The sequence below is a fragment of the Typopeltis vanoorti genome, chromosome 10 (assembly GCF_054136105.1).
Source record: "Typopeltis vanoorti isolate ZY-2024b chromosome 10, IOZ_Tvanoo_1.0, whole genome shotgun sequence".
Lineage (NCBI taxonomy): Eukaryota > Metazoa > Arthropoda > Arachnida > Uropygi > Thelyphonidae > Typopeltis > Typopeltis vanoorti.
Genome location: NC_143558.1, coordinates 111,490,358 through 111,507,378, shown reverse-complemented (window position 1 = coordinate 111,507,378; position 17,021 = coordinate 111,490,358). Strand labels below are relative to the sequence as shown.

The 17,021-nt window shown below is 36.1% G+C and overlaps 1 protein-coding gene across 1 annotated transcript in view; it reads right to left on the bottom strand.

Moving 5' to 3' along the window:
- The window catches only part of LOC150102705 (protein FAM177A-like), a 35,612-nt gene extending 19,164 nt beyond the window's left edge, over positions 1 to 16,448 (bottom strand). Inside the window, exons 1-2 of the mRNA XM_090399480.1 lie at positions 16,180 to 16,448; positions 5,313 to 5,480 (exon numbers count right to left, since the gene is read on the bottom strand). Coding sequence (XP_090255606.1) covers positions 5,313 to 5,480; positions 16,180 to 16,251 — 240 coding nt within the window. The 5' untranslated portion in view covers positions 16,252 to 16,448. The remainder of the gene's footprint in view (positions 1 to 5,312; positions 5,481 to 16,179) is intronic.
- Positions 16,449 to 17,021: the final 573 nt, after the last annotated feature.

Here is a 17,021-nt window from a genome sequence, read left to right as displayed (position 1 = left end):
TAGTATGACCAAGTGAAAAAACTTTCAATAAATAAAATCTAATTAAATAAATAATAAGGAAATGCAAAAGAAACTATATTTTCTAAAATAATCATTATTTTGCATTTGTTTTTCATATGTGCATCATTACAATACTTTTTAAATTTCTCACAATGGATTTTCTGCAAACAGGGGAGAAAATATCATTAAATGAAGCTAACCATAATCTTGAGAACTTTCAAGTTTGCTGCTTACTGGCTAGGACAGTCAGTGATGCGAGTTTTTTTATGACTGCAGATGTGTCAACTCGTGGAATTCTCAGATCAGAATAAAGGTCAAAACTAGTCTGGGTAGTGGCCCTTCCCTTAATGCATAACATTAGACATATCCGCAAGGAGATGTGTTTTGCATTATAGGAGATACTGAGATAGGAGTGTTGGTAGCTTGCTCCACCTTTGCAACGAGTTGTCCTGGTGTTGTACCACCTTAACCCAGTCCTGAAGATACTTTCAGGCGCAAACTTTGTTTGCTCACACTTGGATAAAGGATTAAACTAAATTTATTATACTTTAAACTACAAATTCCAACAGTATGTTTCAGCATTTTTGATATATTAGTGTATAAACGATTTTGTAGATATCATCTCAAAATTAAAATGATGACATATCCACATTGCTGACATGAAATTTTTTTGTGTATGTGTGTGTGTAATTTCAGAGATAACCAAATGGCTTATTTCTACAATGAGGACTTTGAGAACTAACTATGGTTAATTGGCTCATGAGTCACTTTTTAAAATCACTAGCATATAACTGAGGTAATCCATTTTTACCACTGAAACCTCAGTTTCACAAAGCAGACTTATTTATCTGTTGTTTGATTAAAAGTGAAGTTATCCCACCTGGCTTATATGTGAGATTACTTAAAAAAAAAAACAGGAAATCAAGTATATCCAAAATTAAACATTTTTCAAGAAAAAAAAATCTTTTCATGGAAAACCAGATGTAAATTAACTGTGGATGGATTGGTAGTACAAGTAGGGGAAGAGGGGGAAAAAAATCAACATTCCCCTTAAAAAAAAAAAAGCTAAATAATCAAACCTCAGATGTGTCTGAGAAGATGTTGCTACAAGCCAAGAAGCACAGAGGGCGAGGAGCAGATGTTTAGGCAGTTGAGCTTGGCAAGTGCAGGAAGAATGATTACTATGGGAGATTTGAACTATGGCAGTATAAATTGGGAAGAGTAAAATGCATGTAGTAATAAGGGAATGAAATTTCTAGAATTCCTGAGGGACAAATGTCTTAGGCAGTATGTAATAGAAGGAACATGAGGTTCAAGAGTTTTGGATTTGATCATAACATCAGAAGAGCTGATTATAACTGAGATGGCATTTCTTCCCCCCAGTTGGGGAGAGAATGACCATGTGGTTTTGACTTGGAAGATGCATATACATGCAGGAGTATCAAAGAGAAGGGAATATATAGTCTTAGATATCAACTTGGGGCAGGTCCATGGAGAGAGGAATTGGAGGGGCAAGATATCATTAGTGCTTGAGAAATTTAAAGGAATATTTGTTAGCAGCTATAGTAAGCTGTATTCCACAAGGGAAGAAGAGGACGCAAATTGGGGTAAAGTGGATGACAAACAATATCAAACAGGAACTGTATGTCAGAAAGAGGTTATGGAAAACATATAAGGAGATAGGTGGAGAGCAGATGCATGAAGAATATAAGAGTCGGGCCAGGAGAGTGACTAGTATGGTAAGGAAAGCAAAACTGGAACACGAAAAGAGATTGGCTCAAAGATCCAAAGAAAATCCTAGGGAATTTTTTAGCTATGTGGCCAGCAGGAGGAGAAATTATTGTGGAAGAATGACACTGTTGGATAAAAATGGGAATAGAGTGACTGATGCAGAGACCACAGTGGAGTTGTTCAATGAGCACTTTATTGGATTATTTCATCCTGGAGAAGTAGGTTTTAATACTAGAGGGATAGGGCAGGTTCGAGGTTTAGAGGTGCAAGAGGAGGGTGTGTTCCAAATACTAAATACTCTGGATGTCAGTAAAGCTGTGGGACTGGATGGTATTTCACCACGAGTTTTGAGAGAATGTGCTAAAGAACTGACAGCTCCTTTGACCTTTTCAATAAAAGTCTGGCAATGGGAAAGGTGCCCAGGGAATGGAAGGGAGGTAAGATAGTGCCATTGCATAAGGGCAGTAACAGACTGAAAGTGTTTAATTATAGGCCAGTTTGTGTGTCATCAGTAGTTAAGATCTTGGAGAAATTAGTGAGGGACCATATACGGCAATCAGCAGAAGATGGTAATGTTATCTGTGAGAGTTAACATGGATTTGTGAAGGGACGCTCTTGTTTTAGTAATATGCTAACCTTTTATAATAAAGTTACAAGAGAAGTAGATGAGGGGAAAGGCATATACTGCCATTTTCTTAGATTTAGCGAAGGCATTTGACAGGGTACCACATGATAAGCTGATATTTAAGTTGCAGCACATGGGTCTGGATGTCAGGTTAGTCAACTGGATTCGGGATTGGCTATCTGATAGGTATCAGAGTTGTGTATGGTGGGGCAATATCCAGGAGGCAGAAGGTTACAAGTGAGGTCCCACAGGGCTCAGTACTGGGACATGTATTGTTTAACCTTTATATTAGTGACATTGTTAGTGGATTGCAAGGGGATATTCAGTTGTTTGCAGATGATATGAAACTAAGAAGGGTTATTAGTAATAGTGCAGATGTGGCAGCCCTGCAAGAGGATTTGGATAAACTGAACAAATGGGCAAATGAATGGGGGTGTCAATTTAATGCAGCAAATGTAAAGTCTTGAAATATGGGATACATCGATGGGAGGCAATATACTCTGTTTGGAGCAGCTATACTGGAGGAAGAAGGGGAGACAAGAGATTTGGGTGTGATAATTGATAGAAACCTGAAATTCAGGGAACATATAGCAAAGGTGGTGAAGGTAACCCAGAGGATTGCTGCAATACTGAGAAGGATGCTGACCTGTAGAGATAAAAGAGTTGTCATTCAATTGTACAAAGCCCTGATCAGACGACACTTGGACTATTGCTCTCAAATTTGGTTCCCAGAAATTGAAGGGGATAAATTAAGTTCTGTGGAAAGTTCTGTGAAAGTTCTGTGGAAAGGGTACAGAGGTGGATAACAAAGATGGTTTCAGGACTATACAATGTTGGTTAAAGGATCAGCTGAGGGAATGTGAACTGCAGAGTTTGGTAAAAGAAGAAGGAGAGGTGATATGATTGAGACTTTTAAACTGTTGAGAAGTAGTTACAGGGTTGACACTGGGGAGTTCTTTCGCTTGGTGGAATGGGGGGGAAGGGTCATCCCTGGAATGGGGGATGACTCCTTGTCCTTGAACTGTGGGATGCATTGGTGATGAGAGCATGAACAATCAATGAGTTCAAGGAGTGATATGATGACTTTGTGTTTTCTAGGAAGGATCTCCTATGATGAGTCTTTTGACTCCATGGAGACCTGAATCATAATCATAATAATAATATCCACTTTCCTTCATGTGATTCTAATCCTCAATAAATGAAACTTTTTTTTTTCCATAAGTGCTTTGAATCAGTTTATTTGAAGCATATCATATATGCAAAATGTATTGACTGCTTTTTTCAGCATAAAACAATCCTGAAGAGATAAATTTTTGGTGGACTTTTTCATTTGCTGGGTTCTCTTAGAAATGTAGATTTTTTTTTTTCTCTGACAAAAACAGACAGAGTTAACATGCATTTCACTGCAATAAATGTTGTATGGATCATGGATTGTGTTGTGTGATGTAGGCAATGGATAATGCAGTGCTATACAGTGTATAGATAGTATTGTACTATCCATTGTCTATGTGACGATTCCTGGGACTACATGGAGGTGTCATTTAATAATAACAATTTTCCAGTCACACTTATCCAAAAATCTATCCAATAAGATACTGTCATTATCTACTAATGAGAAATTATTGGTAGTGATGTGCTAAAAAAATAAGAGTAATGACATATCCCCCACCCTTTTCACAATTACTTGTGTATTATACAGGACAACAGAATTAAACTGTTGTCCTGTATAATACACAACATGATTATATTCAAAACCTGTATATATTAAGGAAAATTCAAAAGTAAAAGCAATCTGTTCATGTAAGAATAATACAGTATACCACAACTACTACAGAAGCTTATCATGTAATTGCTTCTGTAGCACAATTAGAAGAACAATGATACATTGCATCCTTTGATTGGAAAAAGGCTGAGTTCAATTCTCATCACGATGAGTAGAAACTTTATATGGGCTTTTCTCAGTTGAAGGTGAGTTAGTCAATCTCATACAAAGGTAGCAGAGTTTTTCCCTCCAGGAAATGCAGATTTTTTTCATCCTGTATACAACAAAAAACTGCTGTTAGTGATGATAGAGGTAGATGGTGTTGATGATAGTTGTGTGTAGTGGAAGAGTTAATCAAGAGAGACAGTGAGATGTGTGTAGCAGAGTGGAGTAGAGTGCCCTCCCATGATGAGTTATTGTACTCTTTGGAGGAGTCGCATAATAATGATAAACATGTCTTTCCAGTTGCAGTACTCAATGCATTTCATTCATGCAGCTGAAGGTTAAATGTGTCACCTCTGCTTTTCAATTGTATTGGTAGTGAACAATGTGCTGTCATCAGTCAGAAGAGATTAAATCAGTTGAAATTTATGGAAGAATGTTAGTACAGCATACAAACAGGAGTAAAAAAAAATTAAAAGAATCAGAACATGGTAAACACACAATGGTTAAATGGTATTCTTTTGATGAAAAGATGTGGATCTCATTAAGTTAATGCAAATATATTTATAGTTGCATCACCTTACTTGCTTCGCTGCTGCACTCACCTTTTTTGAATGTTAAAAACACAGCAATGCATAGGCGCTGAAAGAAGTAGTGCATACTTACCTACAAGAAACTGGAAGTTTTTTCCCCCAATCACATTAAAAAAATCTATGAAATGAGTTACATGTTTATTAATTACTATTTATTATTAATAACTATTTTTAAATAATGCTGGATCTAATATCCACTTTGCTTATGTAATGATTTACATGTGTTTGGAAAAACTGTTGAAAATAATACAACAAATTTAATTTTATCTTTTTATTTTTTTAAATTGGCATTTTTGAAAATTTTATGTTTTTTTTTTTGTTGTTGTTGTTATACCTAAATTTAAAATAAAGCACCGACTTTACTATTTACTCTTATATGAATTAAATTATAAAACAAATTCCTATTTATATTAAAAAACATTACAAATTCTTGCAGTACCAAATCAATTAATGTTCTGTGTTTGATCATATCAGTGTCTTCTTCATCAGTACTATATTCTTCCAATATACCATCACTGAAATGCAGTAAACGCTTAGGAACTTTTTTTGGTTTTATTAATGCTTCCTCTAGAGAAATTTCCATAGATCTACTAGCTTCATTGGCAATCTGTAAAATTGTTTAAATCAGAAAGTTAAAGGAATTACATTCACATTCTGTTAATAAAAGTAACATGTTAGTGGTAGTAGAATGCAATCCAAAAATTAAACTTATCAATTTGAAAGTAATTGATTTGCATAATAATATTCAAATAAATTTGTCATTGTTACTTGAAAATGAAGGGTATATATGAATCATTTCCAATATTCATTCTATTTAGAGCAATGGAAATTATTATGAAATCATCATCATCTATGTGATAGGTGGCCAACAGCAGGCCTGCGGCAGGATAAAAACTATATTAAATTATATGTATTAACAATTTAGCTATTAGTTTCGACTGCAGATTTTCTGATTCATATACTAGTTATATTCATTATTTCTGATGACGGAATCAAAATTTCTTTAAAAAGATTACTCAATTTATAAAATCTACTGCTTCTCTGTGCGAGTTGTAGTAGAAGATTTCTATGCACTCCAGAGTAACACATCATTGAAAGTCACTTGCTCTGCTCTAGGTTACAGTGATCAGTTTCAGAGATTCAGTTTCACAGTTAATAGTGTTATTGTTACAGTTTGTGTCCCCTGGTCGGTTACTTCAGCCTTTGTGTACTATGAGTAAAAAACGTAAGATCTGTGAAGAAAACAGGTCATTTCAGGAGAAATGGGAAAATGAATTTCTGTTTACAAACATTAATGACAACAAACTACAGTGCATTGTGTGTTTGCAAGTATTGTCTGTGCAAAAGGAATATAACCTCAATCGCCACTATAAAGCACCATACAGCTAAATACCAAGAATACGTTAGACAAGCATGTAATAAAATTGTACGTAATTTGAAGAGTGCAGTTAGTGCTCAGAAATCTATTTTTACTAAACCAACATCAATACAAAAAAGCTCACTCTTGGCATTGTTTGTTGTAAGCGCAGAGATAGCAAAAGCAAAAAAAATCATTATCTGATGGTGAATTTGTAAAACACTGTTCTGTGAAAATGGCACGTGCATTTGGGGAAGATAAAATTGCCACCAAGTTTGAAAGCATCCCACTATCAAAACAAACTGTAACAAAAAAGAGTTGAGGAAATAGGTTCTCACATATTAAATAAATTAAAAAGTGTTATTACAGATTCAGCTTACTTCTCAATTGGCTCTGAATGAATCAACTGACATAACAGATACAGCTCAACTTCTAATTTTCATTCGAACTGTTTCCAAAGACTTTGTTATTAATGACTAGCATTAGAGTCATTGCATAACACAGCCAAAGGTCAAGCCATTTATGATGCAGTTATGAAGGTTGCAAATGGTACTGGTGGCATCAACAATTTCACAGCTATTGTGACAGATTGCACCAAATCAATGCATGGTACTCAAACAGGCTTAGTTGGCTTACTAAAGAAGGCTGGAATCAATTGCCCTGTATTGCACTGCATTATACATCAGGACTCTGTGTGGTAAAATTCTGGAGATAGAGGATGTTATGAAAACTGTAATGAAGTGTGTGAATCTAATTAAGGGCAGAAATCGGGCCTTGACTCAGCACAAGTTTCTTTCTTTTCTAACAGAAATGGAGGTAGAATATGATGATTTAGTGTTGTACACAGGAGAATGTTGGCTAAGCAGAGGGAACTATTTGCAATGGGTTTTTTGCTTTGAGAAAGGAAATAAAACAGATTTTAGAGGAACACGAGAAGACAAACATAGAACTAATCACAAAACTATGTGATCCTCATTTTAACAGCTTACTCGCCTTTCTAACAGACATCACACGCCACATGAATGAACTCAACATGAAGTTACAGGGACGTAACCAAACAATCTCAGATTAAGTTGGACACCTAGATAGGTTCATAAGTTGACTGGAGGTTTTTAAATTCAGCCTAGTCAGAGGAAACTTGGTACATTTACTACTCTTCCTGCAGGGAGTTGATAGAGGAGAGCCATGACATTGACTTCAAGTTTTCTGTGCCAATGTTAAACCAACTTTTGGAGCAATTCAGTAAGTGATTTTCTGACTTCAATGACATGTGGCCACAACTGACATTATTTAACAACCCAATGAAATGCGACATTTCAGAGCAGCATGACACTATTCAATTGGAGTTGTGTGACCTTCAAAGTGATCCCCCCACCCTTTTCCAGTCAAGGATGGAGATAGGCATTGACATTTGGAAACTAGTACCAAGGGAAAAATATCCTACATTGAGTGATTTCAGCTTGAGAATTGCATCTATGTTTGGAAGCACATACATATGTGAATGCACTTTCTCAACTATAAGGGTTAAATCATCACAAAGAAGCCAAATGACTGCCCACCTTCAGGATTTGTTACGAATATCGTCATCATCGTTGAAAATTGACTTTCTTGCCGCACATGAATGCCCACAGTATTCTCATTAAGTTGTTACATGTAAAAAAAAAAAAAAAAAAACAGAAATATGTAATTAAATTTAATTTAACAACTTATATTTAAATCAATCAAGTATTTTATATTGTTCTCTCAGTAGTAAAATGATTTAACAAATATAGTAATTCAAATCATATAACTATTGTCTTGAAAAAATGCAGTTTATTTTTATTTAAGTTCTGTCTAAAAGTGTGTGGCCCCGTGACACTACCACTTATTATATATTGGCCCTCGTATAGAATGAAGTTGGTCACACCTGATCTATGTAATTCAAAGGTGTTAGATCCTGAATGGACGAATTTTAAGAAATTATTCATTCAGAATCTAACATAAGAATTTGGCTAACTCAGATAATACCTGGTTAACAGCACACAGTTCTGAATTTTATGTTGTGTAGGAAGTTGTGTAATAACATGTAAATCGCACTAGAAAAATCTTGTGGTTGAAAACTAAACTGAAGGATGATCGGATTAATGAATTTGTAATAAGGAAATAGTAGTATAATCTTGTCCCATTAAGCTGTCTTAAACTTAATAAGTCGCCAAAGAAGTTAAGAGTACGAGTGCAAAGGTTGAGTTACATACGCACGTATCGGCCATAATGCCACAAGCTACAACATATGGGGAAGCTGACGCAAGCGGGATTCCTTAGAATACAATACCTAACAGCAGTAGGACTTTGAGGATCATCTTGAGGGCATGAAAACTAAGGGTCGTGTGGAAAAGAAGGGACGAAATATAAGGCATGCATGCGATAATGCGAGGCTTTTTTCTGGTTGCACCTGACTTCACCTCGAGGATTCCTGACTAGAGGATGGGGTAGGGACGAGCGAGAGGGTCCCATAATACCGGATAGCGGACAGGCATTCTGAGTAAGCTGAACAAGATGATGAGCAGCATGCGACTCATCGGCCCACGCAGAAATTGTGCCAGTCGCCGGATGTCCCACTCAAGTAGGAGCAGAGACAACACTGTATCGAGGCAGTGAGAGGTTCGAGTCCGGAAGAATGTAAAACGGACGCCGTAGTCATAAGCCTATTGCAGAGACAACCGATCGAAGGAGGACCTGAATAACACGTGGCCGTTAACAGAGCTTCGGAAAAAGATTGGGTAACGTAAAGACCTTTACTATATGTTTGAATGAGACAGAATTTAATGTTAGATTATATTAAGTGGACAATTCATAGTGGACTGTAATAAGGATTTGTATTTTGAGATATAGTAATTCTGCTGAACAAAGGAATGTCAGGAGTGAAATTTTTGCTGCATGTGACAGATTATATGTGAATTTGTAATTTTGTAGATGATCTATACCAGAATAGTAACGGGCTGTGAAATGTTTCTTAAAGAGCACCAATCTCTTTTCCACCCAACTCCTCATCAATGTCATCCTACCATGTTGCAACTACAAGCTGTCACCTTTCATAATCAACTCTTGTAGTTTCACATATACAACCAGATAATCACTTCCATGCCTTTGGAACTTGACCTAATGTAAGACTCATTAAATCACTATATCAAAGCAGATGTCAATTCCCTGGCACATTCCTGGCATAGTCACTCTCACTAACTGGAGGAAAATTTAACATCTCATTTATAATAATATCCTCTGATGAGATAATCATATCCAAACCCTCAGTCCTTGCATGCCCTCTGTTACATACTGCCTGAGGTAGTTGCCCCTCAAAAACTCAAGAAATTCATTTACCTTACTAACAGTTATTACCTTATCATCCCAATCTACAATACCATAACTAAAATCGCAGTCAAATTTAAAATGATTTCTTGTTTTCTTGGCTTATTTGTTTATAAATTTCATGGTCACTACCCTGTTGACAATGGTTGTCAACTTAATGCTGCAAAATATAACAAAGCACTTTGGGATAAAAATATTTGATATTTTGTATCATATTGATGGTAATGGATTACAGGAAACTGAGGAAGCTAGGGATCTAGGAGTGATGGTGGACAGAGTTGAAGTTCAGAGGAAATATTGCCAAATTTGGCAACACAGCTCAAAGGATTACTTGATGTTGAAGAACACATTAATAAGTAAAGATAGATATGCATCCGAATTACAAGACTATGATTTGGATACATCTTGACTAGGGTTCCCATAATGTTTTATTAAAATCTGCGACATTCTGAAATTTTTACTTAAAAAACCTGGGAACTTGGACCTGTTCAAGAATTTTTTTATCTTTTGATATTTGATCATAGAACTCAAAACAAGAGAAATTCTTAAAATATATCTTTACAATGATTAAAGCTTTTACTATCTCAATTTTCATCAAAAAAAAAAAAAAAATCAGCTAACGCCTTTTTATTCCCGTATACGGGGAGTAGGTGAGACCATTTAGCCCTATCTAACTTTTTGGTGACTGAATGGGCAGTTCAATCTCCACTGGTACCAATCAGAGATAGATGGCCCAAGGCTATCACTAATTAAGCGGTACTCAGTGAAGAGAGACGGCTCAAATGTGCCGCCATCTCGTGGTCCCTAACACAATATATTTAATGTCTGAAATAATGTGGGTTCTACGGTCGATTTTCTTGAGTTTACAGGATGAAAAACCCGAGTTTCCGGGAGGAAAAACCTGCTTGCCTGTGCCAGAGATCGACTAACTCGGGAACCGGTCGAAAAAAGGCTTAGAAAAATTTCCTCTAGTCGCCGACTAGACTCGAAACCAAGTCTTCCTTCGTGCGGCCAAGCGCCGTGGTTGGCAAATGCCACATCCACTGGGCTACACAGCTCCATATCTCAATTTTAATTTCATCTGTTCAGAGCACATTTATTAATGAAAAACACATTCAATGGCTGCATTAGTTTCTGGCAGTGCTAAACAAAAAATAACTAGGCACTTAATACTCCCAGAATTTATACCCTGCTTTGTAAAATGAGCAAACATTTCACACCATTTCTCACTGACACTTTGATCCTTCTGTTCACTCAATACTTCAATTTACTTTCACAATATTTTTTCACACACACAAACTCATCAAATAAGTCTTCATTCACAGTAAAACTTGGTGTACTGTCTGCATGAATATGTAGCTTTCTTGTATGTTCTTCCAAGTCACAGGATCCTTTCCCTTCAAATCAATCCAATCCATAGACTGAAGAAGTGTGAGAAATGGTGTACACCACTCCTGAATATATTCAATACAGGTGCAGTAGAAATCTACTGCATAGCTTTCAAACTTTTCTACTGTTATGTGGCCTTTTTCTAATTCTTGCGACTGTTTTCTCACAGTAGTTGTAAGAAATAATAAATTTAGTTTAATCCTTTATCCAAGTGTGAGCAAACAAAGTTTGCGCCTGAAAATATCTTCAGGACTGTAGCAAGGTGGTGCAACTGTTGGCAACTCGGAACAAAGGTGGACCAAACTCTCATCACTCCTTGTCTCAGTATTTCCCACCATGCAAAGCACATGTCCTTGCAGACACGTATAATGCTATGCATTGAGGGAAGGAAGAAAAGTTGCAAGAAACTTTTTCTGCCTTCCTACAATTTAACCTTCCCACCAGTTTGTTTGTTTCATCCTTCACTTCACTACCCAGACTGGTTTCAACCTTTATTGAAGTCTCGTCAGTGGGAAGCAGACCCAGAGGTGGTGACACTAAGGCAGAAGCAACAGAGAGGTCATATTTACCTATGAGTTGCCAACCAGTGTGCCACCTTATTATTAAATTACTCTGGATTTTGAGAAAGATGTTGGAAGTTTATTTTGTACTTGGTTAGACTATAATAAATTTAGTTTAATATATTTTCAGGCACAAACCTTGTTTGCTCACACTTGGATAAAGGATTAAACTAAATTTATTATAATCTAACCAAGTGCAAAATAAACTTCCAACATCTTTCTCAAAATCCAGAGTCATCGGTGACGAGAATCGAACCCAGGACACTCCTTCCCCAGGCATATGGTTGCGAAGCGCAAAGCCACTAGGCTAACCATGTGGACAATAATTTAATAATAAGGTAGTACACCGGTTGGCCACTTATATAGGTAAATATGACCTCTCTATTGATTCTGCCTTAGTATCACCTCTGGATCTGCCTCCCACTGAGAAGACTGCAATAAAGGTCAAAACTGGTCTAAGTAGTGATCCTTCCCTCAATGCATAGCATTGTACATGTCTGCAAAGACATGTAGTTTGCATGGTGGGAGATACTGAGACAAGAGGTGATGAAAGCTTGGTCCACCTTTGCTCTGAGTTGTGCCACCTAGATATAGTCCTGAAGATATTTTCAGGTGCAAACTTCATTTGCTCACACTCTTGGATAAAGGATTAAACTAAATTTATTATAGTCTAACCAAGTTCAAAATAAACTTCCAACAAGTTGCAAGAAACTTTTCTGCCTTCCTACAATTTAACCTTCCCACCAGTTTGTTTGTTTCATCCTTCACTTCAATTACTGTTATATCTTGCTTTTCAATACATTTAATGGTATCATAAAAGGTTTTTAACTGTAATTGAAAGTGGATTTTCAAGAAATTTTTGAGACTGATAGGACATTTTCAACAGAACGAAAATATGACTTCAATAAAGGGAACATGTCAATAATCCTCTGGATTGCAGGCAAAGGAGAGAGCCATCTTGTCTTGCTGCTCGCAATGAGTCTTCAGACTCCTTGGAGGTGTCACAAATAATAATAATAATAATATCCAAAACAGTTTTATACTCTGTGTTTGTGAATCCACAAAATGATTTAATTCTAGTAGAAAGGCTTATATGTTGGCTGTACATGATTATTGAATTACTTAAGGAATTCACAACGTAAACTGGAATATAAATTAAAATAAACTTTAATATATACTTCCTATATTTCGGCAACATCACGTTGCCATCTTCATGGGAACTTAAGATTAAGACACGTGCATGCAGGCACTAGAACAGCAAATGAGGTCAAAGAAAGGAGACTACTGTTATTCCTAAAGTCCTGATGGTGCCCCCCTAGCAGGCTATATTAGGTATTCTTGGCCATTGGGCTGAAGTTCTCATGATGTACGTTTCCCAAATTTGGGGTAGTCTCATGCATTCAAATTTGTTGAGGTTGGGCACATTTTTTAGGGCCCAACGTGCCCAACCTCAACAAGTTTGGATGCATGGGACTGCCCCAAATGCATGTGTCTTAATCTTAAGTTCTCATGAAGATGGCAATGTGATGTTGCTGAAATATAGGAAGTATATATTAAAGTTTATTTTAATATATATTCCAGTTTACATTGTGAATTCCTTAAGTAACTCAATAAAAATGATTTCAGTTCCTCAACTCGTACACAATATATGTGGAAATGTTAGTAAATCATTAACTGAAGATCGATAGGTAAGCAATCTGAAGCAGTCTGCACAGCATTATGTATCATATGTGCAGGACAACCTATTCCAATTAAATTGTTCATAGTGTTTTCTTACATTTTTAAGTACAGATTTTTCTTTCCCTTTCTCTTCTTTTCAAAGTTTGTATTTGTATTATCTGCTATATAGCAATAACCTTTTTCAGGAGATCTAACTTCTGTAACACTTCCAACACATAAGAAAATAAAGGTTCTGAAGTTTCACCACCTAAATTAACTAACTCCAACACGTTCACCTTCACACCTTTTTCTGGATGATAGTATCTAATTTAGAGGCACTAATGGTTTGATGAATCGATTAGTACTGATATAAAACTAACTTCTTTTAGCTCTTCGTCAATCTGCTTTGTTGCTAATGGTGCAATAACATTGGTTATTATTGCCTTGTACTTCGTTGAACATGTGAATTTATCATTGAAAATTTCTTTCACAATGGTTATTGTGCAGTCCATGGAGTTAAAGCTGTGGTTATGCATTGCTGTGTGATATGCAAAGGTTGCTTCCTGCACTACCAGTGATAACTCTTTTTCCCTTTCACTCTTGGTTTTCTCAATTAAAAAATTACTTATACTGCAGTTGGAAGCCTTATTTCGAAAAGCAGCTTTATGTTTTTCCGTTTTCACGTGGTTGACTACGTCTGACTGACCACCATGTGAAATGCAAAATTTACAGTTACATAAAGTATATCCCACATTTTCATCTACACCTTTAATGAAAGGAAATTCTCCTCTAATATTATCATTAACACTGCACTTATGTTTCGGCATTATAGGGGTAGAAAAAGATAAAAATTATAACATGCAAAGTATTGATCAAATAAGATACTGTTATAACAGAAGCATGGAAAAAAAAGAACATTGGCATTAGTTACTATTAGTTAGTTATATTATTTATAATACTAATGATTATTATTATAAATAATAAATAAATAAAATTTATTATTAACAACATTGTAATAGAAATTGGTACTAAAAACGAGATAAAATCCGTTTATCCATTTTTTCCAGGATACTTAAAAAAGCGGGACTTCTGGAATTAACTCGGGACATTTAAAAAAAAAACGGGACAAATGGGAACCCTAATCTTGACTACTGTGCACAGATTTGTCAACCAAGTTTCTTGGGATCAAGAGGTGGTAGAGAGGATCCAGAGATGAGTGACCAAACTGGTGACAGGCCTATGGATTGATCCCTATGAGCATGGGTGAAAAGTGTGTAGATTGCAGAGTTTATTTGACAAGCAGAGGAGAGGGGGCATGATAGAAACTAGAAAGTTACTACAGGAAACCAATAAAATTAAAACAGAATAAAATTTTCAATATATGACAAGCAGGGAGAGAACAAGGGGTCATCCCAGAAAATTTTTTGCTTGGAGAGTGGTGAATGAGTTGATTGATAGAGGTAGTTGTGAGTGCCTCGATAATAAATAAGTTTAAGGAAAAGTATGATAAGTATTGTGTGAATAATGGTTAGTGTGAGTCTCCATATAATAACAATTGATTTTTTAGATACTCCAAATATCTAGCTCACTCTCATTCTTCATAAATAACTAATAATTGAGGAGAGGAGATAAGTAGATAACTAATAACCTCATGAGAAGATGAGAACTTGGAAATGGTCAGAAGACATGGTCAGTTATCTGCATTTCTCACAGGCTATGTGGAAGCCTCCTCAAAGATTATGCGAGTCCCACACATGAAAATTTGCAAGACCTATCATACATCAGTTCTGTAATTAGGTGCGAGAGGTTAATCAATCCAGAAATACTGCTCTAGAATAAATATGGAACTATTTTTAAGCATGGTAGTGGCAGTCTCACAATAAGCAATGAAATTAATATACCACCTAAAGACATTCACACACATCCCTGCCTGCAGTGGGAAACCCAAAACCTATTCTTTGGATAGAACAGAAAGATCATCCAACTGGATTCACTTTTTTCTCAAAATACTTCTAATCCTATTCATTCATTTTGTATACATTCATTCGTATAATTAAATATATTGCATTACATACTTCATAAAAGCTAGGATGGTTCTAAGGTATAGGAAATGAGAACAAAAATAGTCACACCAATACAGGTGTAAGATTTTAAGACCCCCCCCCCTCCACAAACACACACAATGGCCTGACTCTTGAGCTAAACTGACAAGATGCCGCATTAACAATTAAAGTTAATTTGTAATGAATGCCTCAAACTCTACTCTTAGAAATATTTCTCTTTTGTTTTAGAGAATATAATCAGGAGTCTTTTAGAGAGGGAAAAAAGCAGAATGTATACATAAAATAAACCAGAACCTAAAGTACTAGTTTCTGGTTCCCTAATATGGTTTGTCACAGCTGAAGATTTGTGTAATTTTATTTATTTATTCTTTTTTTTTTTTTTGTGACAAGTCAAATTTCTTACTTTATGCCAATACAACTCCACTTTTAGGAAAGGAAGAGAATGAGTAAGTGGGAAGTGTTTATTATGATTGAGAATTTCTCGGTACAATAATACATAAATTTACTTTTAACACAGAATTCAAAAGTTTCTAATCTCAGCGTACGAGAAATCATTATAATCTAAACTGATTACTGTTTAGTTGCTACTTTGAGGGAGTGCTTCATCATTCCTTATGGGTATGGTAGTTCAGGATATCCTGACGTAGGGATGACATTTGTACAGGATCGTTGTTAAGGTACATGCCACTCCTAAGCAAGCACTATTTTGCCACCACTAAATTCAAGAAAAAAAAAAAATTTTTTTTAAATAAAAAAAAAGCGCTGTTTTTGTAGTTGATATACAATTTTGCTAGTTTCTGTCGCCCTACAAACTTCCTGTTCCTAGCAATGGTGGATTACGGCGGCCCTGCATATGTGATTATGCATGCTCATAGTGCAACCAATTTAAAAAATAATAACTAAGAGGAACTCCTTTAAACTAATAATACATACTTGTTTGACATAATGCGGAAGATCCGTTTCCTTGTGAAGGCAGACCGAGTGATCATTATTACTTAAATACATCTTCACTAGTATATTGTTCTACACAGGTTTCAAATTCTCATTATCGCCTATACTCCATCGCTAAAAATACTCTATGCAGCTATTTCAAACATAAATAAATAACAATACAAATCCGGCACAATATCCAATCAAGATCGAAATGTCAAATTCAACCTATTTTCCTCTTGAAACGAACACACACACATTCGCCAGCGCCACAATGCAATAAAAAAAAATCCGTCCAAACTAATTTCGATATTATTATTATTATTATTACGGGCAACTCTAAGGAGTCGACAGACTTATCGAGGGAGGCCCTAACATCATGTCAAGAACAACTATTCGACATTCACACAGTATCTGTCATACCTCGCCTTGCCTGTGTAGCTCAGTGGATGTGGCGTTTGCATACCACGGCGCTTGGCCGCACAAAGGAAGACTTCGTTTCGAGTCTAGTCGACGACTAGAGGAAATTTTTCTAAGCCTTTTTTCGACCGGTTCCAGAGTTAGTCGATCTCTGGCACAGGCGAGCGGGTTTTTCCTCCCGGAAACTCGGGTTTTTCGTCCCGTAAACTCAAGAAAATCGACCGTAGAACCCACATTATTTTCAGACATTAAATATATTGTGTTAGGGTTAGGGACCAATAGATGGCGGCACATTTGAGCCGTCTCTCTTCACTGTGTATCGCTTAATTAGTGATAGCCTTGGGCCATCTATCTCTGATTGGTACCAGTGGAGATTGAACTGCCCACTCAGTTTCCAAAAGTTAGATAGGGCTAAATGGCCTCGC